The sequence below is a fragment of the Anas platyrhynchos genome, chromosome Z (assembly GCF_047663525.1).
Source record: "Anas platyrhynchos isolate ZD024472 breed Pekin duck chromosome Z, IASCAAS_PekinDuck_T2T, whole genome shotgun sequence".
In the NCBI taxonomy this organism is placed as follows: Eukaryota; Metazoa; Chordata; class Aves; order Anseriformes; family Anatidae; genus Anas; species Anas platyrhynchos.
In genome coordinates this window covers 68,489,659-68,512,203 of record NC_092621.1, presented here as the reverse complement: position 1 = coordinate 68,512,203, position 22,545 = coordinate 68,489,659, and the positions used below count along the sequence as shown (strand labels likewise).

General features: G+C 46.3%; 2 protein-coding genes across 3 annotated transcripts in view; one reads left to right on the top strand and one right to left on the bottom strand.

Moving 5' to 3' along the window:
* The window catches only part of COMMD10 (COMM domain containing 10), a 152,134-nt gene extending 138,910 nt beyond the window's left edge, over positions 1–13,224 (top strand). Inside the window, exon 7 of one of the 2 annotated variants that reach the window (XM_027446584.3) lies at positions 13,067–13,224. In XM_027446584.3, the coding sequence (XP_027302385.1) occupies positions 13,067–13,209 (143 nt within the window). In that variant the 3' untranslated portion in view covers positions 13,210–13,224. The remainder of the gene's footprint in view (positions 1–13,066) is intronic. The other variant, XM_072031601.1, reaches the window with a different exon arrangement.
* Positions 721–22,545, bottom strand: part of SEMA6A (semaphorin 6A) — a 142,935-nt gene continuing 121,110 nt past the window's right edge. The window contains exon 20 of the mRNA XM_072031600.1: positions 721–839. Coding sequence (XP_071887701.1) covers positions 736–839 — 104 coding nt within the window. The 3' untranslated portion in view covers positions 721–735. The remainder of the gene's footprint in view (positions 840–22,545) is intronic.

The following is a 22,545-nucleotide window of genomic DNA, read 5'->3' as shown; positions in this document are numbered from 1 at the left end:
TCATCGACAGAAATACAGGATATACTCTAGGGTAGTGCTAGCCTGGCAGAAATGCCATGCCCATAAATGCCCCCTACACTGCTCTATGCCCACAGGTGGGCATCCACTCACTAGGCGGGGGTCCAGGAACTCGTCTGCCCCACTGGGGAGGGATGCTCAAGGGGACCTTGCGCCACAGGCAGCACAGGCACAGGGGCGGTGTCTGTGCGGCTTTTGCACAGTGATTTGGAGGGAAGCCCCCGATGCCTTCACCCGTAATTGCCTTCATTAGTCCATTACTCTCCTCTAGGGGAATTTTCTCCAGAAAGAGAAGACGTCATCCCTTGGAACATTTGACTGGTAGAACAGAAAATCTACTGTCAGCTTTTTTCCTTTTTTTTTTTTTTTTGAATATATTCTAAATTGAACTATCATATTGACAAATTAGTATTTAATCCTATTGCTCTAATTCAATCATTTGCCTGTGCATTAGGATAAGAATGATTTGCATAATAGTCTTCAGTCTTCTGTTTAGAAACAAAATATTTTGATATTTGCTTGTGCTAAGTGGGATCAAACTGCGAACAGGCGGCAAGCAATCCCACGGGAGCTATGCTGGCGCTGGCTCTGCTGGGCAGCCGCTGATGCTCCCTTCCCTGCAGGCAGCATCGCCTGGTGTAAATGTCCTTCCTTGGGAAATCTGAGGGAAAAAAAAAAAAAAGAGTAAAATAGCATGCTTGCCCTGTTGAGAAGTGGTTAGGCTCCACTTGCCTGAGTCCATTGCAGACTGCGCCACGGGTGATGGTTGTAGCAAGCCAGCCTTTGTGAGCAGTGTTTTCCTTCCTCAGAGCAGGGTAGGTCTGTCAAAGGGATGTAAACCTTTCATTAGGCCAGCAGAACAGGCAGCTCACAGGTATGGTAGCCAAAGAGATTGCTGCACCAGGTTTTCCTGGGGAGAGCTGAAAGTGTTCACTCCCTGCGCGATGACTGGAGGGCTTGCAGGGACCTGGTGTGCTGCGGGCCCCACTGCAGCCTGCTGCTGAGCTGTGGGTTGGACCAGCATCTTCAGGGAGTGTGCCCTGCCCTGTTGCCCAAAAACCCTTCTCTAACAAGAAGCTATATTAAGAGGTAAGATAAAATGTGTCTCTCATGCCACCATTGCACTGGCGCCCTTCGTCCACTTCACTTCCTTTTCAGTTCCCTCTTCTAGGCATTTTCATTTTTTGTTTTGTAGCTGGTTTTTATGCTTAACATGGAATGTTCCATGGAAATTTTACATTTGGTTCCTATAGCTAGTGGATAACGTTTTCTGGATTGATTAAGTATCCAGATTCTTACAAAGGTAGAGCTGCCATGTCACGTGCCATGTATGACTTCAGGCACCTGCAAAGCTGCAGCCCCTTGTGCCAGATCAGTAACTTCAGATCAATAGGAAAATCACTTTTTCTCCTCGCTTTTTGTTATACCTTCATTTTCCTGTGTCCAGATGCTACTCAGGGAGACATCATCAGGGATTTGTCATTCCTCTAGCACAAACTGGTATTATCAAAACAGTTCTGCAAGTAGTACTATCAAAATACTTTAATCAAAAGCAATTCTAAACAATAAAGACAACTGCCTTAATAACTCATGTTTCTTCAAGCTTTACTTTTTCAATTGCATTCTTTTTTTTTTTTTTTTTTTTTCCCTAGGAAATAATATGGAGATGAAGGAATATTTCTACAAAGAGGCTGTTTTCATAAATTTCCTTTGAATTTGGTACATATACTGAGCAGGCCGGTGAGATCACAACATGTGCAGACGTCCACAATGTGTCATGTTCTCCACTATATTTTAATATATATCTTTTTATTAGGATGTATTTAATTCAAATTAATAACCTTTGAAGAAAAGGCCTTTGTGGATGTTCTAATTTTCCAGCAGCTGTCAATAGCCTGGGGTCTGCTTGTTGGAAGAATGCATTTTAGCATTTTCTTTTCTCCATTGCTAAATTGTATGCAAACACTGCCTCTGAAGCCGTGTAAACTCCATTTTACATTTGGAAATGATAGTGATGGAGTGTCTTTGTCTGCCTGTGGTACCTTTCATGAATTCCCCCATTCTGGTCTCCCAGCAGGGCAGGAAGGCAAAGGATCTCTTCCTGAAGTCCTGAGTTTTTCCAGCACGTGTTGTGTTTAACACCTCTGTCTCGCTGCCTTACCCAAGGTGGGCCATGTCCCCTGCCCAGGAGAAGCACTGTCCCTCTCTCCATCTCATCTGCATCCTCTGTGTCACCACAGCCCCCATCTTGCTGCCCCAGCCCTGCGCCATGTTCAAATACAATAAAAAAGAAAACCTGAAAATCTCTCTCCATACTGTGGGAACTCAGCAGCTCTCTTACCCATTGTCTCATACGCGAATAAAAGCTGTAATGGTGTGTTTAAATAACAACAGCAGATGCTTTTCTCCTTTGGGAATCACTGTGCCTTGAGATCCTCATAACACACCAAGCTCAGGCTTTGGTTGTGTTACATAAACAGATCCCTGTGCACAATTGTGTAATTTTTCGTCTGCACTAGGAACCCATACAGAAATGCAAAGTGGTCCTCTGGCTCATAAGGAGTTAATTTTTTTTTTTTTTTTTTTTTTTTTTTTTGTCCCAGGCCCTTTGTTTTATTTTCACAGTCGTAACTGATACTATAAAGCCCCCAAAACACTGGTAGTCCTGGGCGAGATAAGTGCACAATGTGCCTATCTCTGTACCGGGCAAAGCTGGCAGCCGACGTACAAGCACTCCGTGGGACGTCGGGCCTCACTGCTGATAACCAGCGCTGGCACCGAGGAGGAGCTGCGCACTTCTGCCTGCTTTGTTTTCTTTTCCAGATAACAGTTCATTGTGGGAAAAGGCAAGAGCTGCTGCTGGGGTGGACTCGGCGCCCTTGAAACACATCTGTACTCTCTCAGCTTTTCTTCCCAGTTTAGTCTCTGGTGTTTGTTCCCCTCCCTCTTTGTCTGCCCACTCTTGTCTCAGCCAGACTTCTTTCTGGGCCACAGATAATTTCTATTGAAACCAGTTGAGTTGCACCAATTGTGGGATGTTCTCCATGGCACTCCAAGTTTAATCTGCATTGATGTTAAGATCCACATCTCCCCTGAATGCATGCTGGGGTGAGAAGTGTCTGTTTAGCTGTTCCTTAAAGCAATACATATTCAGGTAGTTAGCCTAATACATCATCTTGAGAGACATCGGTGGTACAACCACAGCTCCACATTTTGCAGCGCTGAAGGGTGCATGAACAGGCATACAGCAAAGGCAAGGTGAACACAGTCCTGGTGCTAAGGGACGTGCTGTCCGAAGCAGGTTTTTGGAAGCAGACACGTGCTATCCCTGAGGAAAACATCATTGGAGACAGCGCTGTGCTGCCCTCCAACCACTTTGGGGGCAGGGTCTGGCAGGGGATTAGGGTCTGCATTGGCAGAGAGGCATTTTGGAGCATCCCTTTGGGGGAGCTGGGCACAGGAGGGGTCTATCTGTCTGTCCATCTGTCTGTGTTCGCCAGTGCCCTGGGGCAGGAAGGACACGATTTGGGTGCTGGTGCTGCTGCACCTGTGGCAGAATCAATGCCAAGCACACACTGGGCATCATGAGCAACCTGATGGCACCCATGGGTGAGCGATCACTGTCCAGATCTTTTCCATGAGGGAGGAAATCCAAGCAATTTGGGCTAACAGAGGCCCTTCCTCAGATCCTGCCAATGCAGAGCACAGCCCAAGGTTGCTTGCTGGCTTTGTTCGCCCCCATACGTGCAGGGCTGATGCTGCCGCCCCTTCCCCCCGCTCCCTGGATGCGCTCTGCCCATGGAGACGCAAGCCCAGCGATGGGGATAATTTGCATTTGTGGGAGAGGTGCCGGCTAGAAATCTCTCTAAGCATTTCAGTCATGCAAAACTGCCACCTTTGATTTTCAGAAAGCTGCTACCCCCTTACCATCTGCTCCTGGTGCCACTTCCCTCCCTGGAGATACCCAACAAAATAATAATATGGATTTCTGCGTGTGAGGATGGAGACGATCAATAGCAATCCTTCCCACAGCAGCGGCACAGTACAAGTGGCACAGCCTGTAATAGCAGGGTACTGTGGGCTTGAGAGAGGTGGGAGCAGTGGCCTGAGCTTCCTCGCTGCCCTGGTTGTCCTGGGATAAATCCCAGCACACCGACAAACCCAGCACCCCTCCCTGCTGTGCTCACAGTGCATCAGCTGTGCTGATGCAAAATTGGAACAGGAAAGTCTGAGCTACCTGCCTGCTCTGTAAAAATAAAATAAAATAAAATAAAATGCTTGCTTATGTAGAATACTCCGGAGATGTATTTCTTTTTCTTTTCTATTTCTTTATGACCTCTGCTATACTGTAAAGGTCTGCAGTGATCCACTCTCTGAGTGCCAGTCAGGCAAGCTATATCTATTGACTGCTGTATTTTACCAATCCAGGATGTTCTCTGCCCGCAAAGGATGCAGACAATTTGTTTAATGCAAGTATGAGCAACTTCTTTGGGCCAATTCCTTTATTTAGGTTTCTACTTCACTTGAGCCCCCAGTCTACTTTGCCAGCATTTCTGAGATTTCTGGAAGGGCTAACATCAGCATTGAATAATTACAGTGAGAAGCCCGGTGTGTCTATATATCTTATCTAAATTATTCAAGAACGTACGGGTGTGTTGTGCAGCCTGAGCGAGCTCTGAGTCTGTTCGTACGTGAGCCTGCCGGCATGATGGAGTAGCGGTGCGCAGAGCTTTTGGAGGAGTTGCTCCTATTTGCCTTAAGCTGTCACTGTTGACGACAAGAAGGCAAAAATATTTGTAATTTCTTTTTCACTTTGCTGGTGGTATAAAACAAGCCAACCCACCACCCCAGGATGCTTTTTCTGTGCTACACTGTCACAACAGAGGAATAAAACTGAAATGTCTCAAACGGCTGTATGAAGTAGTCTCTCTCCCTCTCCCGCTCCCTCCTGTCAGAAGGCAGTCTGAGACAGCATCCAATTCTTTCCTCACACACACAATATTAAGCTCTTTTTGCATTTGGACTTAATTGTGATAAGTTGACAGAGCTCCAGAGATTCCTGGAAAATAAATCAAACGTTGTCAGTTTGCTCTGAGTTTTCCACACCTCCCCAGTGAATATTGAAGCAAAGACCTTTTAAGTACATTGTAATCTGGTATATCAGACGTTTCTCAAATTATCATTTTCTGCAGCATCATGTAGGAATTAAAATTTTGTTGATTTTTATAACTAAGCTGGTTATGTGTTACTTTTAGGTGTATGCCATTATGTTCATTTGCATGGATTTATTTTCAGCAAATAAAATAAGTACAGGATATTAAAGGATTTTGCTAGCTGGTGACATGTACTGTGGCATGCATAGACATGTAGTGGGGAAGGTGTCTTCTCATTTAAATATATTACCCTTCGGATAGGTCTTAATTTACCAGGGCTTCGCTCTATACAGGGTTTAAATGCATCTCAAAGTAATTCTCTCACCAATCAAATCCTCTTCACAGCACAAAACCACATAATGAAATAATAGCAGTTTCAGCAAATTTATGTTAAAATTAGCATTAGCATTTCTAGAATGCCTTAATATTTCTGCTATGTGTAGGTGTCACACTTTGTGCCTGTATTTTCCAAACTCTCTCTCCCCCTCCCACACGTTATTGTTTTAGGGAACTTTACACAACTGCCACAACAGGATCCGTACGCTCAGCTCACGTACCCCATGCTGGGTAATAACATGAAAGCAGCCTGTGCTCGTGGAAGTAAGCTGACTTTCTGTGGAGAGCAATATTTACAGAGATGTGAGAGCTGCAGCCAGCACTCTTGCTGTGTGCGTGAGGATGGGCCCCCTGCTGCCTGCAGCTCCTTTCCTTGGCATTTCTGCTCTGCCCCCCGAGCTTCACCCCCAGCTCCAGCTTGGAAAAAGGGGGGTTTAGGCTCTCTGAGCCTCCTGTCCAGTGATGCTGTGGAGGCACAGCCACTCATTCACGCTTCTGCCTTGGTGTAGCACAAGTGAGCTGCCATGAGCTGAACCGCTCACGCTGATCACAGCTGTGGAGGGCTGAAAGCCAGCATTGTGCCTTCTGCATCCATCCCATGCAGATGATGGTGCTCTGACTGCACTTGCCGGTGTATGGATTGTTTTCAAATTTGTGGTGCAAGTGGAGGGAGAGGCCTTCTTTGCCTCCAGGAATAGCTGATGAACTGGCAAAGCCCAGGAGAAAGCGCTTGGTCTCACAAAGCAAGGTTTGCCCTCTGAGGAGCTGAACCACATTTGTTTTGGTTAGCAAGTGGCAGGGCAATCTGAGAGATATGCTTTGGGGGAGGAAGAAAGGAGCACAGGCATATCAAAGGAAAAATTAAACCCCTTTGGAAGATATTAACCACAGGAGCTCCCATGCTCTACCATGGCCAGGAGCTATCAAGCCAGCAGTAGAGGAAGGCCAGGAAAGGGGAACAAGCAGAGGGACATTTCGTATTTTACTGGCTGTATACTAAGCAAATTTTCCCTTCATTTCTTGAACATGTCTTCCAAAAAATTAATTGTCCCATCTGGTTTGAATGTTGTGATTAAATGTTTCTGTACCAATGCAGCTTGATTTAAGGGCAATTGGAGAGTAATTGGACAACAAAGTGTTCTCCACCAATGGACTGCCAGGTCCATACTGGGACACAGTAGCCAGCATCCAGCTGCTCTGTGTGTGGCTTTTGGTTGATACCGTACATGTTAGCAGGACTCAAGAAAGAAGATTCCTCCGCCCACTCCAGCTATGTCTGTGTGCACATCCATGCCCCATCATGGCATCAGTTGCCTATGAGCCCTTTCATCAAGTCAGAAACTGTGAGTTTCCTTGTCTGGCAGCCCCAGAGCAGCCAAGCCTAGCAGACATCTCAGCTTGTGTCATTCCTGCGTCTCTGACAGGCTGCAGGAAACCTACAGCACACCCTCACTACAGGAATGTCTGCCCTTTTATTTGGCTCTCCCCAGGGATGTGCACAGGCCCATGGGAGGGTCCAGTGGTCATGTTGGGAGCTGGGAAGCAGGCATTGTTCAAGGTGGGGTAACAGGGCTGGTCAGTGCACTTCTTGTGGGTATTTGCATGCACAGTGTGAGAGGTGGCTGTGGGGTGCTGGCCATGGTCACAGGGCTGTGTGGGGACCACCAGGTAGGGTGCAACCTGCTGGTGGGCATGGAGCCTGACAAGTCAGCACGTGAGGTGAAGGCAGATGGGTATCAGGGAGGCTGTAGGTCTGGGCCAGCTGCAGCAGAAAGGAGCTGGCCTGGGGCTGTGCTCAGGGCTTGTAGGGCAACCAGGGACACTGGGGATCCAGGAGTAGCTGCTGCAGAGACTGCCTGGCCACAGGCACTCACTGAAAGGAGAGAAGAACCAGGACCAGGCCATCCACACGCTTCCCATTTCACAGAATCACAGAATTTCTAGGTTGGAAGAGACCTTAAGATCATAGAGTCCAACCTCTGACCTAACACTAACAAGTCCTCCACTAAACCGCATCCCTAAGCTCTACATCTAAACGTCTTTTAAAGACCTCCAGGGATGGGTGCTGTGTGCCTACCGGGAATACGTGCTCAGCCTTGCTCCTGAGTGGACTGGGGGACAGGGAGAGACAGCAGCCTCGTATCTGCCAAGCCACCAGTTCAGCAGCTCCAAACACCGGGACTATTCAGTAAGTCACTAATTACCTGACTATGAGGGTAGCGATCGTGCTTATCAGTGTTAGTACAAGAAGGTTGGAAGCCTGGATTAGCATTCCACATAGCATTGACAAATTAGAGATATGGACTGAAAAAAACAGGGTGCAACTCAATAGGGATAAATGTGAGGTGTAACACGTGAGGAATACACCAGCTGCACAAGCAAGGGCAGGGGAATATCTTGCTTCATATGACTTTGAACAGAAATAAGCAGCTATATGCAGACACAAGGCAAGAAGCAGCCCACCTGCCCACAGTACGTGCACAGGACTGTGAAGAGACAAGGCACAAGGTGACCACCTTCTGCTTTACCCAGCAAGAAAGTCTGTGATCTATGGGGTCCATTTCTAGACACTGCACCTCAAAAACAGGGCAGCTGACTTGATTAGAGCCAGGATGGTCATTGGCCATGGGAGTAGTACAATAGACAAGATGACATGAGACAAGCCGTACAAACTGTGCTTCTTCAGCCATGGAAGAAAAGCCCAGCTGGAGATAGGAGAGCCTTGAAAGGCAAAACAGCTTGTGGAGGGTCCATGTGCACAGCATGTTCTGGGACAGGCAGGAAGGACATGATGGCCACAAGGCCTTGAGGGGAACACGTTGTGTCTGTGGGGCAGCATACAAGGGCAGGGAGGTCTGTGGTGCCCCAGGCTAGCCTCTCCAGCAGTGGATCCCCCATGCCCAGCTTCCTCTCAGCCCATGGTCCTTTGTAGGCCCCACAGAAAGCCTGAGCCTCCTGCCATTGCTCCTGCCTCTGCTGCTGAAAATCGGCCTCATGGGGTGTGGTAGTGTGGGCCTGGCATCCCTGCCTACACCAGAAGCAACATACAGACCATGGCAAGTCTGCTGTGGGAAAGCACCAGCACCCCTGGCACACACAGCCTGTGGTTTCCACCAGCCAAAAGTCATGCCTGCCCTCCAAGGCTGCCTGCTGGGAAAGATGGGGCTTTTAGTGCAGCCACCAGCCAGAGGCCAGCACGCAAAATATTTGTCACCTCCGGGTGCAGTACATATGTCGGGTAGAAAGTGCAGAGTTACAAACCCCTTGTAAATAAGTAATTAGGGCACTTAATGTAATTGAATAGCATAATGAATAGTAGTAATAGAAATGAATTGCAAAATATTCCTGTCCTTCAGAGAAATGCTTAGGTATGCAAAAAGCATCTACTGGTGTACGTTACCACGTTTGTGAGTGAGTGTAGATATCAGAGAGACAGAAGGAAATCTTAGGCTTTCCACTCTGGTGTCCTGCTGAGGCAGATTCGGTTCCAGCAATGCACTTTGCAGTATTTTGTTACAAGGACTATCAAAGGTAGATGAAATATATACTTTTTAGACATAGGTCCAAGAGCTGTGGTGGGTATAGGCTGACAGTGCTGTTGCAGCCAGCAGAGGTATGCCAAGTGCTGCCAGCTGCATTACCTAATGCACGCATGGGTTAGATCCTGCTCCATCCTCTGTGTCTCTGCAAGCTCAGCAGGTTTCATCAGCAGTAGGAAAACCCGATGCTCTGCCTGCAGCCCCTCCAGCACTGCTGGTCCTTTCAGCTTCTCCCGAGCTGTACAATAGGCCAGGACATTCGTGCTTCAGAGGCAATGTAGGATAGGCAGGACATTCCTGCTTTAGGGGTAAGGGTCAGTCTGTTAGAAGAACCATGAAGTGATCAGGCAACATGAAGGAAGAAACCATTTAATTTTCTGACATGAACCTGTTGGAGGTCATTGCTGGGTATCAGAGAGCGTGTTGTAACTTGGCTTCTGCAGGCTGAGGTGTAAAGACATGGCTCATAGTATGTAATTAATATTTATAGAAGTGTCACATACATAGCTTGCAAATTACTATGGGAACCAAATATTTGTGAAGTATAACCCTAAGGAAAGCAGAGCATCTGGATAATTAGCCACTCCACCTTTTTCTTTAATTAAAAAAATACTTTTTTTTTTTTTTTTCCCTATTAATGTTTTGTCTGCTGTCTGCTGATGGCGTAATTCAGCTGCTCTTGAACTGTATTGCACCCTGTTGATGTTTGGCTGTAATTAGTTCAGTATCAGGAAGGATGTAGAATTTAGTCTTGAAAGTATCTTGCTGGTAGAAAACAAGATGGTCCTTTTACTAGCAGAGAGGACACACTAAGGCCAGAGTTAGCCATGCAGTCTGAGCCCAGCTGTCCCTTCTTGCACCCCCAAGATGCTCACCAAGTCCATGTGTGATCCAGGACCTGGCTTCTCACAAGCATGAACACCACAAGAGAGTTGTCTTTGCAGTACATTTGGAGGTGTATTGCATGTGCTCATCTTTAATATAATGCCCTAGGGTAACATCCATAATAATATTTTATTTTATGTATAATCATCTGTGCGATATACAATTACAGATTTCTGTACAGGTAAATAATGCAGCTGTAAAGCAGAACAATAAATAATATCTGAGGGAGTGAGAAATTAAGAGATACAGGTGAAGGAGAAAATATATGTTTTCAGAGGAGATTTGAAAAGAGATGGGGAGTCAATGGGGCATGTAAACGTGTTCTTTAATCTTCATAAAGGAACTTGTGCTCCAGAAAGATTTTACCAGTTACTAGAGTTGCTCCTTTAGGCTACAGAGGACCAAAACCACCTGGTGTCCTGGGCTGTGAGCAAGTGTCACACAGCACCCTCTGTCCTGGGGTTGCAATGGACCAGAAGCAGCTTAAGAGATTTCAGAGCAAAGCAAGGATATTCACTGAAGAGATTCACTGAAGAAGAGGTGCAACATAGAGCAGAATGCCTCCTTCTACTCAGCCTGTCCTTTCCCTCAGGTGCAGTCTCATCACTGCGAGTGGTTCCCAGAAGAGCATTGCTCACTCTGGTCTCTTTGCTGTGGTCTGTTACAACATAGTGAGCAATGTGAACAAAGCAGCTCAAGCTGGCAAAACGGAGGAGCACTCAAGCTGACACTGGGAGTGTGTAGGTGCATGCATAAAACATGCACACAGGCTCTGAAACATATACTGAAATGCAGAGGACTGAAGAATGAATTTCTACAATTTTAAAATTAGCATTCTCCTCTCCTCTCCTCTCCTCTCCTCTCCTCTCCTCTCCTCTCCTCTCCTCTCCTCTCCTCTCCTCTCCTCTCCTCTCCTCTCCTCTCCTCTCCTCTCCTCTCCTCTCCTCTCCTCTCCTCTCCTCTCCTCTCCTCTCCTCTCCTCTCCTCTCCTCTCCTCTCCTCTCCTCTCCTCTCCTCTCCTCTCCTCTCCTCTCCTCTCCTCTCCTCTCCTCTCCTCTCCTCTCCTCTCCTCTCCTCTCCTCTCCTCTCCTCTCCTCTCCTCTCCTCTCCTCTCCTCTCCTCTCCTCTCCTCTCCCTTTCTTCTTTTGTACTAATATTTTTATGAAAAATAAATAAAATGTTGAAAACAAAACTAAGATCGATAAACAAAACAGCATTTGGCAAAATAGTCACTTTTCTGTTGTCTGTTTTGTAAAAGAAAGGGTCGGATAATTCCTATGTGACCCATAATTCTGGTCTAACAGGCAGGGCTCAGTTGGTTTAACAAAGAGCTAATTCAGGATAGTTGTGAAGTGTAACAAACAGAATAAGAGCAGGGCTATTTCATGAAAGTTTTGAAAGGCATTAGTATTTTTTTCTTCCTTCTGTTCAACTTTTATGTGAATAGAGGCTGAAGTATTTCAGGACTAGGTTAAATATTGCTTGAAAAGTCCCCTTTCAAAGCTCTGTGTCCCCTAGGTTTTCCCTGTCATGTCTTCTCTGAATGAATGTGGTTCTTGCTTCTAAGTAAACGAGATGTCTTTGAACTGCTCTTGTTGCTTGGTTTGCCCATGTGCGTGCTGTTTTAGGCTAAAAGCTGTCTGTATTCATGCCTGGCTGCGCTGGAAATTTCCCCTGAAGCCAGCTTAGACATCCTGCCCTCCCAGGCTGGAGCCCCCAGGGTACTGCTCCCCTTCAGCAATCCCTCCGGGGGTGGCAGGTGCCTCACCCCCCACACCCTCCCTTCCTGGGGTCCTGGTGCTTGGTGTTATGTGATGGAGGGGGTTGTGTGATAGAAGCAGGGCTGGTTTTTGGAGGGGTGCAGCCCGGGCAGCACTTGAAGCAGAAAGTGGTGCCTCACCTAGCTGGAGCTTTAACAGGCACTTCCCCAGCTTGGCTTTGCATGGTTAAACAGAGATTGAACCCTATTACGTGACCTCTTGGGTCCTTGCCTGTCAATTGAGCTGCTTCCCACATGCTGCTCTCCCCATTTACAGCTAGCACCAGACCTTGCCCTCTTAGAAAAGCATCGTGTGAGCGTGACCTACTGCTATTTTAAGTGAAACTCTGCTGTTACCAGCTATTCAGTGACATCTGTAACCACAACCTGCATTTTCCCTCCCTTCCCAAAGCGGCCTGAAAACCAAATCTGAGATTTAACTTCTCACCTGTGTGCATAATGAAAAAGAGAGATTGTTATTTCAGGGCTGATCCTACCCTGCTTGGTTTGCCTTGCTCTGGTGCACAGCACTCTGTCAAGCTCTAAATCTGAATTTGAGGCTTTCCATGCAGGCTGGCTGGGGGAAAAGAGCTGTGCTCTCCCTGACATGTCCCTGGGACATGCAGGCCACGGGTATTTGCTCCCAATATGCAAAGGATGGGAAAGAAGAAAGCAGCCAGCCCTGTCGCCTCTTGTCAGGTGCTCCTCCACATCCCTATGCTGTGAGTCATGAACTGGTTGCCAGCTTTGCATTGCCAAAGCGCCTATGTCGGCATCATAATGTCCTTCATGCCCTACTGAAATATGCATGTTAAGTAGTAATAATATAAAGAATTAATGATGCTTCTGCTTCTTACTACATGCAACACAATCACTTAAGAAGACATAAGCAAAGCCCTTTTATATCAGAAAATTGTAATTACATCAACATTTGCAGTGGGTCTTGCTCTTTTCAGTGCCTCTGGCAAATGAATCTGAAAATATTTTAGGTGCACACAGGTTTTTCTTCTGAGAGGTAAAATGAACAAACCCAACGTACAGGTTCCTACAGTTGTGTTTATTATATTTTTTGCATGTCTGCTAGAAGTTAATCATAAGTGAAAACACTGTTGGTATGAAAACAATAACACTTTTTGTCTATTCTGATAATTGGTTCATCTGAGACACAGAAAAAATTCCTAAATAAAGTAATTTATCATCAGCAAATCTCCTCTTGAGGGACCTACAGTAATCTTTCAGCCGTGATCACAGTTTGTACTCATACATGACACAAAATAACGTCAAGAGTGCTCTATCCTACTGTTTTTAAACTTTTTTTTTTTTCTCCTAAGTGGTCTTTGTCCCCCTGACATGTGCATTGCTTGTCTGTCCTGCAGGTGCTTGGTGTGTCAGAGGGGTGCAGCCATCCCACTCTGGGGACAAGAGGAGGGCTGCAGCCCCAGAAGGGATGGGATTTGCAGCTCCCTGCCTCCAGAGGAACCCCCTGTCTAAGGCTGTTTTCAGTGAGATGGTGCTGTAGGCAATCGTGAATGAAGAAGCTGCAAATTCAATGGTTTCAGTTTAAAAAAATAATAATAAAGTAATCAACAATAACCTTCTTAATGGCAACCTTGACTAGCAAATGATGAATTGCTTTAGAAATTGCTAAAAACTACTGCTGTATTTAAGAGATCCACTTGATTACATAAACTTCATTAAAAGCTGGTTTTCTGTTTCAGAGCAGCTGCTGCGAGAGCAAGGTCAGAGCCTGGGTGCCAGGCTGGGAAGCAGGCTCTCCCCTCGGCTTGGCCATTAACGGGATGTAAAACCTGAGCTATGTCCCTTAATCTCTGTTCTGCCTTTCACCTTCTTGGATTTCTGACCTGAAACAGTTTTCATAGAAGCAATAGCGACTCACCAGAGCCATGGCCCCACAGGGCTTGAGGCCAGACATGAGCGCCAAGCAGTCCTAGCCTGGCCCCTGTAAATCACAAGCTATTAAGCTGTCCGGCAGCCCCCGGAACATCCTGCCACTGGTGGGCTTGGCAGGGATGAGCTATACATGCATCCTGCCTGTATTATCCTGCCCCAGCGGTAGGGTCCTGCATGCCCTCGGATGGTTGAAATGTGGCATTCAATTCAGGACTCAGTCTGTCCTGCTTTTCAGCTGGTGCTGGGTAATCGTTAGAGCACTGCCATCAAAGATTTCTCACCTACTTTGGAGTATCGATTAAAAACGAACCAAATAACATCAGACCAAGGCCCAGTCCTGCACAAAACCTGTTAGATCCAACCCCATTCATGCTCTGGGACCTAACAGTGAGCCCATTTGTGGTTTGCCTTCATGTACAGATAACAAGGGATTGTTTTGGTACCAAAACATCCCTGTCTGGGCTTTGCTGTTTTTTCAAAATCCTGAAGGACAATGTCTGCAGATGGAGACCAGTATAAATCAGAAACAGTCTCAAGGCAAAACCTCCTTTTATTCTCTTACTGCTTGTACAAAGATACATGAATGTAGATATGGCGAGTGGCTCTACCAGATCTGCTCATAGTCACAGCAATCTGAGCTGTGGTTAAATGAAGATGGACTCACAGAGGGGAGAGTTCACTGCTGCTAATGTTTTCTTGCAAATGATCATTTTCTTTCAAGCTACCCATCAGCATCTCAACCTGGCTGAAGGCTTGAACGATGCCGATGTAAACTCTACCAGGGCTCTACACCCAAGGCTCACAATGCACTGTCAGTGCAGGATGCATGGGGACAGCCGGGGGACAGCCACAGACTGCGCCAGAGGGGGCAGGAGGAGGGGTGTGAGCCTTCCTGGCTTGTCTCACGTTCACAGTGTAATTAGGATCACATAAATGCCAGCGCTGTTAACAGCCACAGCGATGACTGTTGTATCAGAAAAATTCCCCTGCTGCCCGCCTCCCAGGTGTTTGCACTTACACATCGCTCCCCATTAAAATGGTCTGCGGGAGGCGCCGGGGGTGTCAGGGCTGGGTGATGGAATTGAATTAGTTTGAATAACTGAATAAGTTTTAGATTGTGGACTGACAGCTTGTTCACATACATTTTAAATGCCCAGCAGCAGCTGCATAATTTGTTTTACCCAGGCACGGCTGCTCACAGCAGTGAGGCAGGGCTGTACATGGCTGCTGCCTACTTTTAGCCACACTGCCCTCACCATCCCTTCCTTCTGCATCCCTTGGGGGATGAACCGAAAGAAGCAAGATCAAATAGTCAACTAATTCAGTTCATGTGTTTTTCTTTTATATACATATATATTTAATGTGGGGGAATGGGGAGGCCTGCACAGTTTCTCAGGTACCAGGTATCTTCAGATTGCCTTAGGGAGTGCTCTCACTGCAGCCTTGCAGAAGACAGCACATGTTCCACTCTGGGTCTGCTCATCCCACACAGCACAGCCATGGTAGTGAGAAGGAAAGAGTTACAGAAAGGCATTCTGTGTATCTTACTCTGAAATTCGTATTTGCAGATGAAATGAAGACCAAGAAAGAAGATTTTGAAGAAAAAGTTAATAATTTTTTGTGTATTTGGCACCTGTATAGCACCTTTTATCCATGGTTCTTAAAAAACTTCAGACATATCAATAAATGATACAAGCATAATAACATTTTGGTCTAATAAAGCCATTTTGCATATCCATAAACATGAGGAAAATGCATTCCTATCAAGATGAATTGTTTTGTCTATAACTGAAAACAGAAAAAAAGGAGACTGAAACAAAATGGGATGTAGATGCAGAAATCTTTGTTTCCATCTCCTTTGGGTAAAGTTTTTGAGGAAATTCGTAGCTTTAGGCAGAAGCATTATTTCATACTTAACCGAAAATACCTGTCTGACTGTCATTTATTACTCATAGTGCTTGTAAAGCCTCCTACACGTGATGGACATTTGCCCTCCCTCTTGGTAGCCTGCCAGCAGAAAGGGCTTTACCTCTATGTAAAGCAGCACTGTGGGGCCTCTCTCTCTGTGATTAGGCTCGCCTGTGGATATTTTATTCTATATGTTACTAATAAGTAAGATGATGTCTGTGAAGTCTTCCTCCCACAAATGCAAAACAGGTGATGGATGGCCATGAACATGAGAGCCACTGCATCCTCAGTCTGCCCTGGAGTTTCAGTTTCTTTTAAAGACAGCATTGTTTCCTTCCGTCATCTGAAGTACATATGGGCAAGTTTTGAGTTTTTAATTGAAGCCTTGCAAAACATTTTTCAACTTACTGACAGGAGTTTATGCTTTAATAAGGCACAAAGGAAATCAGAGGGAGGAAGGCTACCCAGAGTGACAGGGCTCATTTACTGGGAGCTGCCTTATCCTATAGAGATGTCCTACTGCAGCTGTAAGTCCAACAGCAGGACATCATGTTGCAATGTGGCTATTGCCCTGACATGGAAGCAGATTCAGAAAAGTTCCAAAAAATTCATATGTCTTCAGTACAATTTGGAAGCTCTTTTGGCTTAAGCGCAGGATAATAATAATAATAAAAAAAATGCACCTGGCTTGTGAGTGTTTTTCTATTGTGCATCAAAGTAATTGAAAATGCAGAAATTAAATGGAACTATTCAGAAGGAAAATATCTTAATGCACAAAGGTCTTCAAGTAAGAATGGTACACAAAGTACTTAGCATTAAAACAGTGTTATTTGCCAGTGCTTACCACATAGTGGCATCTGAGATGTTATTCTGATAAACTATTCTAAACAGATGGATTAAGTGTGCCTTCTTAGACCTTCTTGGGAAATGCACTGTTCTTAATTGCAGCAGAATTACCTGCTTTAATGGACATGACAGGATGTGGGTGAATGTGTGCTTGTGCTTTAGGCTCTCAAACATTTTCCACACTGCAAGAAGCTGCTTGCTGTTTTTTTTTGCAGCATGTCCAGGTATTGTCCACCAAGAACACAAGGACCTTGGTTTGGTGGAACAATGAAAAGTGGTTTGGGCAGCTGCAGAGAGGCAGTTTCTCCCCGTTGCACCTGAAAATCTCAAGCATGCCTTGTCTTGAAGTTTCAGGGGTGCTTTACAATAGCACAAGCTTTTGAAATGTGGTGATGGATTAGGATGGTGATAGCCCAGTGAAAATCCTTTTGATTCTGACTGAAACACACAGTTCAGGAGATATGTAAATATACAATCCAAGGAAATTTGTTAGCATCTGACAACAAATCTTGATGCTCTCATATGCAGACAGACAGGCTAACTATGTGTTTTACCATGTAGCTTTGCATTCCCTTTTTCCTTAGCCTGGTAATTTGCCTCCCTTCCTTAATGTGCTCAGTACTCACTTCAGTTACAGAAGACCTATTTCATTTTTCTATTAAACACAGAGTATTAAAAACGCATATAAAGATACAGATACCTGATGGGAATGAGCTAGGCTCTCCTCAGTGGTATGCAATGACAGGACAGGAAGCACTGAGCACACAGTGGAATACATGAAGTTCTTTTTAAACATAAGATTATTTAATTGTTTGTTTATCTTGCAGTGGAGGAGATCTAATGCAGGAACAGGTCACCCACGGACACTGTGGCATCTCCAGCCATGGAGATACTCGAAACCCATCTGGACACGGTGTTGGGCAGCCTGCTGCAGCTGGCGGTGCTGGGGGCTGGATGGGATGGTTTTTTGCAGGTGCCTGCCAGTCTCAGCTGTGTCGTGAATACATCTGGGTTCTGTAACATGCATAAAAGTGTACTGAAGAGTTATGATGCCAAAACATGTCTCAGGAACCTGTGCAAGCCCATGCCTCTGCCTGGCGGGTCTGGCTTCCTCTCTGGCTCGGTCAGGATCCAGCAGGGACCAAAAACATCCTGAGACGAGAGGAAGGAGGAAGACGGATGTGACTGGGACTGGAGACCTTCTGGCCTCCTTGGCAGCTGCCTCCTTGGCCCCGGTGGTGAGGCAGCCAGGCGGGCAGACTATAGGAGGCTGCCACACCTGCATCCCGCCGGTGGCTGACGTGGGGCACCCACAGGACCTTCCCTTCCCTCTCCAAGCCCTGGCAGAAGCGGCAGCCCTTAGGTCCCAAGGGCCACCAGAACTGAGAACAAACCCATATAAATCCTTCTGCAGAAAAACAGGTAGAAAGGCTGTGGGAAGGCCCACTTTGACAGCAGCAGTGCAGCTGATGTCTGATTAGAGAGATAGCTCACCGAAGCCCAATTATAATCTAGTATCTAATTGCTCCTGGCCAGTTCCAGCCCCCCCAGGCAGGAGGCAGCTGGCTGCCTGCAGTCCTCAAACCCCTCAGGAAAAGGGGAAAAAACTTCTCTGGCTCTGTGGGTTTTTCTCTTTGGCACAATTTGGGAACAAATCACTCATCATTTTTATTGCTGTAAATGTTATGCTTTTTTTTTTTTTTTTTTTTTTTTTCCCTCTTTATGTGAGGCAACCTCTAATTAGCAGCATGAGCAAACCACCCTGTCTCTCTTAAATGACTTAAATTCCAGCCTGATAAGGTTGTTTCTTTTGTGGGAAGATAGCAGTTTTTTAGCCCCATCTACTCCTACCCTCCTCGTGGAAAAGCCTGCTCCCTGGTCCCCAGCAGCACAGCTTCCTTTCTGACTAGTGCTTGCTGCCAGTGACCTTCACATTGCAGGGAGTGGTGGCACCACTGACCATCTCTGAAACGCTGGGGCACTGATGAAGCTGGGGAGGGAGCCCCAACCTTGTCCCCGCCACCTTGAGCAACCCTGGCTTTCCTGGCAAAGCCATGTGGAGCTAAAAAGGGGTCAAAGGTCTGCTTGCACCAGATTCCCCACTACTAGAAAACCTAGTTTTTGAAGGGTCAGAGAGAGAAGGGAGAAAGGACTTGCGATCATCAGCTCCTGAGCAATGAACTTCATAAAGGACCACTGCTGAGAACTACTTGCTGTACCAAGAACTGAATATATGCATTTACTTTGTAGTAAAATCTCAAGCTGAGTATAGCCTTTCGTTTGCACTTTTTTTTTTCTTCTTTTTTTTTTTTTTTTTCCCTTTTTTTCCCTGTTGCTGGTGTCTTGGCTGGTGCCCAGCTTGGGAGCCATGGTGTGAATGCACCACACTGATGGGGTGTGCAAGACCTGTCCCCCCACAGTATCATGCTGACCCTAACCTGCTCTCAGTCCATGTCTTCCCCTTTCATTCTTCTTCTGCCCTGTAGAAAATAACATCTTTTGTTCCTTTTGCTTGAAATGGCCATACCTGTGAGCCTGCCCTATATGGAAGTCCTTCACACAAGGACTTTTTCTTTTAATAACTTTCCCCCCACTCCATGCCCCCTGTGTTTCAGCCACCTAAGGTTGCCAGATCTGGGGCTGCACCTTTCCTGAAAGCTGTCCACTAAACAAGGCAATTGGGAAGAGGAAGTATCTTCTGGCAGATGACAGTGACCTGGGAACAAGACTCCTGTGGCTGCCCCTTGTCTCTACTGCTGACCTGCAGGTAGATGGGGGCAAGGTGGCTTCAGCCGTCACTTTACCTGCCCATAAAATGGGTCATCCATCCCATTCTCCTGTGTCATTGCCACCACCACTGAAGATCACAAGCACGAGGGCTAGTCGTACCACCCAGAGCCATCCCTGCCCTGTGGCACTGATAAGTACCCACCTTCTGCAGTGCTGGCCCCAGGGGTGGTGGCTTTCCTGTCCCAGTGGGGGACACAGGTAAAGGTCCCACAGATGTGCCACGTCCTGTCAGTCACAGCTGCAGTACTGTGGTACATGAAGGGTGAAGACATTGCACAAAGAATACTGACAGGGTGAGCGGTGCCAATATCCTTTCACCTCTGTTGTTAAAGGAATGGCGAAAGAGCACTTAGGTCTTATCCTTTCTCTTATACCTCCTGCTTTAATTTCAATACAATGTAGTCACAGAATTGAAAGACTTACTTTATTTCTTTTAGGCCAACTCTATGAGTGAAGTCCAGCATTGTAGCTAGTACTCTGATCTCTGGGTAGACTTGTTTTTCTTACTTTTATTGAAAAATTATGACGAACAAAGATCCTAGAGTTGTATTTGTTATGCAAAATGGCACGTTCATTTAAAAGCAAACACTCTGGAGACTATTCAGTCTTCTGCCAGTCAGCCTAATGCATTTCACATTCTGACTATTGAGAAAATCCTCTATCATTTTGATTATGGGTGAGATGGCTTCTGGACAGTCTCAGTAAACTATGTAGTGAGCTATTACATTGGGAGACAGAGCCAGAGCCCCGGCATTGCAGGCTAACTCATGGCTTGCCTCCACCTTGGAGAGCCCCTGCCTGAAAGTCAGGTTTCACTGCATTGACTAATGTTGTAGTACGAATAACTCACATTGGAGATGTGGTTGGCTGTATAGGGTTTTTAATCACTAAATGCATGCAGTTAGGGGTTATTTAAATGTACAGCCTAACAATAAAGGGGAGCTGCTGTGAATTATTCAAATCTTCAGTAACAGGGCACCCAGTGTAGGCAGTTTTAGGACAGCGGAGAAGTGAGATGCACTTCTACTAAGACAGTGTTTATATAACAATAGTGCAGCTCCATGGGCTTGATTACCTGTCAATCTTAGAGATGAAATTTCATCTAAATGCATTTCAGCCCTGTTAGTACAGCAGAGCCAGTACACAGGCTGTATCCTGTCGCAGGCTGCAGAACCAGATCCCATTCCTCTATCCTTGGTGCTTCCAACAGGCTGGTGAGGACAGAGTGAGTGCCACAGAGGGTGACCACGTAGGGCTACAGACCTGTGAGCAAAGGTGACAGAAACGAGCCCTGAGCTGTCAGCTCACCTTCACTGGCATGGCACTGCTGTAACCCCATGCAGCTCTCCCAGGTAGGTTCTCGAGGTTCCAGTCCTTCAATGAGGGCTGTTTTTATGGAGGATCCGGGGCCATCTGCTCTGAGATGGTTTCAAAGCAACTTAGCATGGTTTTCGTGTGGTAAGCATACTTTCTTCAGGAAGGACTTTGTCTAGAAAAGCAGTTGTTTGGGTCCAGTTTTAAGTCCAGGAGCTCACTGAATGAAACCAAGCTAAGCATTCCCCTGGATCAGTGCTCAGTTACACTGCTGGCAGGAGTGCCAGCTCTTCCAGGGTGCTCTGTCCTTTACTCCCAGCCACCCTGATGAATTTAGTTCCCCAAAGTTCACATTTCTGCACCAGTGGCAAATGCCAGCCCTTGGCCTACCAGCTTCTGGGGCTCTGCTGGCCCATTAGGAGCTGAGCTGACACCTGAGGATGTCCTTCTGTGAATTTTAACCCTGGCTGCCAACAACTACAGCACAGAAACGTTACGGGGACCTTTCCCAGGACCAGCCCTGGACAGTCACTGTGTGTGCTCCAGTTTGACTCTACTCCCAGGATGAATGAGAAGGGAAGGCCTGGCAATGAGGGCAGGGCAGCGGTGCAGTGCGTGTGGGCGTGTGGCCTGCACTCCTCAGACTCCATCCTGGTAACATGAGAATGGCTTCTGGCTGCCCTGCCACTTTCCAGTGATTCTGGGGCTGGACAAAACTGAAAAAAAAAAACGTCATCTAGGACATGTTGGGTGCAGCTGGCAGGGTAGGGGATGTCAGTGCACCTGGCTCGGAGAATAAGGTTGTGTCAGGACTGAGGAAAGGGTTTTATATTGCGCCACTGTTGTCAACTCTAAGATTGTGCTAGTGGTGAGATTAAAAGAAGCCACGTGGAAAAGGCATGTGGGCAGGTAATTTCAGACGTGGCTCTCTCTTGCTTAGATAGAGAGTTGGCTTTTCCCAGCTAGAAACTGCACCATTCTGGGGACACATTGCTTGCACACAGGCAAGGACAAAGTGCTCCTCTCAGAAGGGCAGCTTCCTGAGCTTTAATACCCTGGCCTTTCTGCAACACACCTGTCCAGGTCTCTGATTAGCATTGCAGGCTCCACACTGACGAGAAAACATGCTGGGCCAGGTGTGAAGACTGTGTGAAGCCTGAAATTTTTCTTCAAGGACTCCCAGTCATTGCTTTTCCTTTTTCTTAAACAATAGGGCTGCGGGTGAAGAGTCTTGGTTTGGATCAAGATTTTTCTTTTCTGTTTAGAGAAGACATTTGTTTATCAAAGAGAAAAATGCCCTTCAGATTGCGGGTTGCTGTAGTACAGACCTGTGCTGTTCTTGTCGATACCATCAAAAGGTAAAATTGGCCAGCGAAACCAAACACCGCACCAAAAAAATAATAAAAAAAAAGAGGGTCAGGAGAAACACATGCACACACACAAGTCCTTGAACTTCCACAAAGAGATATCATGTTACATTTTGCAGTGTTTCCTAGGAAACCAGTTTAGTGTAAAACGAACTCTTTGTCTCCTGCTCTTTGCAAAATTGTTTGAACCACCATATCTCATAAAAGGCTGCTTCACAGGCAATTTAAGCAGCATTAAAAAAGGCTCAATCTGCAGTTTGCTGCACCAACAGAGGCAATACCTTTATCAGCAGACTGAATACTTCAGTTTGTTGAGAACTGATAAGATTATGTCATCCTTTCTAAGTCAGAGAAATAAAATCTTAGTTCTCCCCATACATACACATAATGTAGGGTGTCTTTCTCTACACAGCAAGTCAGCATTAAAAACAAATTAGAAGTTGTTTTAGGAAGCTGTTGCCAATGCCTTTACTCTAGCATGTTGTGCTTCATTTTTTCCCCTTTGACCACAGAAGATGCTGAAACAGGGTTTCTGTGAGCACAAGTCTCACTTGGTTTTCGCCACCATGTATCTGTGCCTGTGTGCCAATGTGTTGCCATCCAATCGCCAAAATCCAGAAGGCAGCAGCAGCAGCGGACTTGTGGCCCAAACCACACATGCCCCACATAGAGACCAGGCCAGGAACCTGCTGAGCCCTGTCCATGCCCATTGCTCTCCC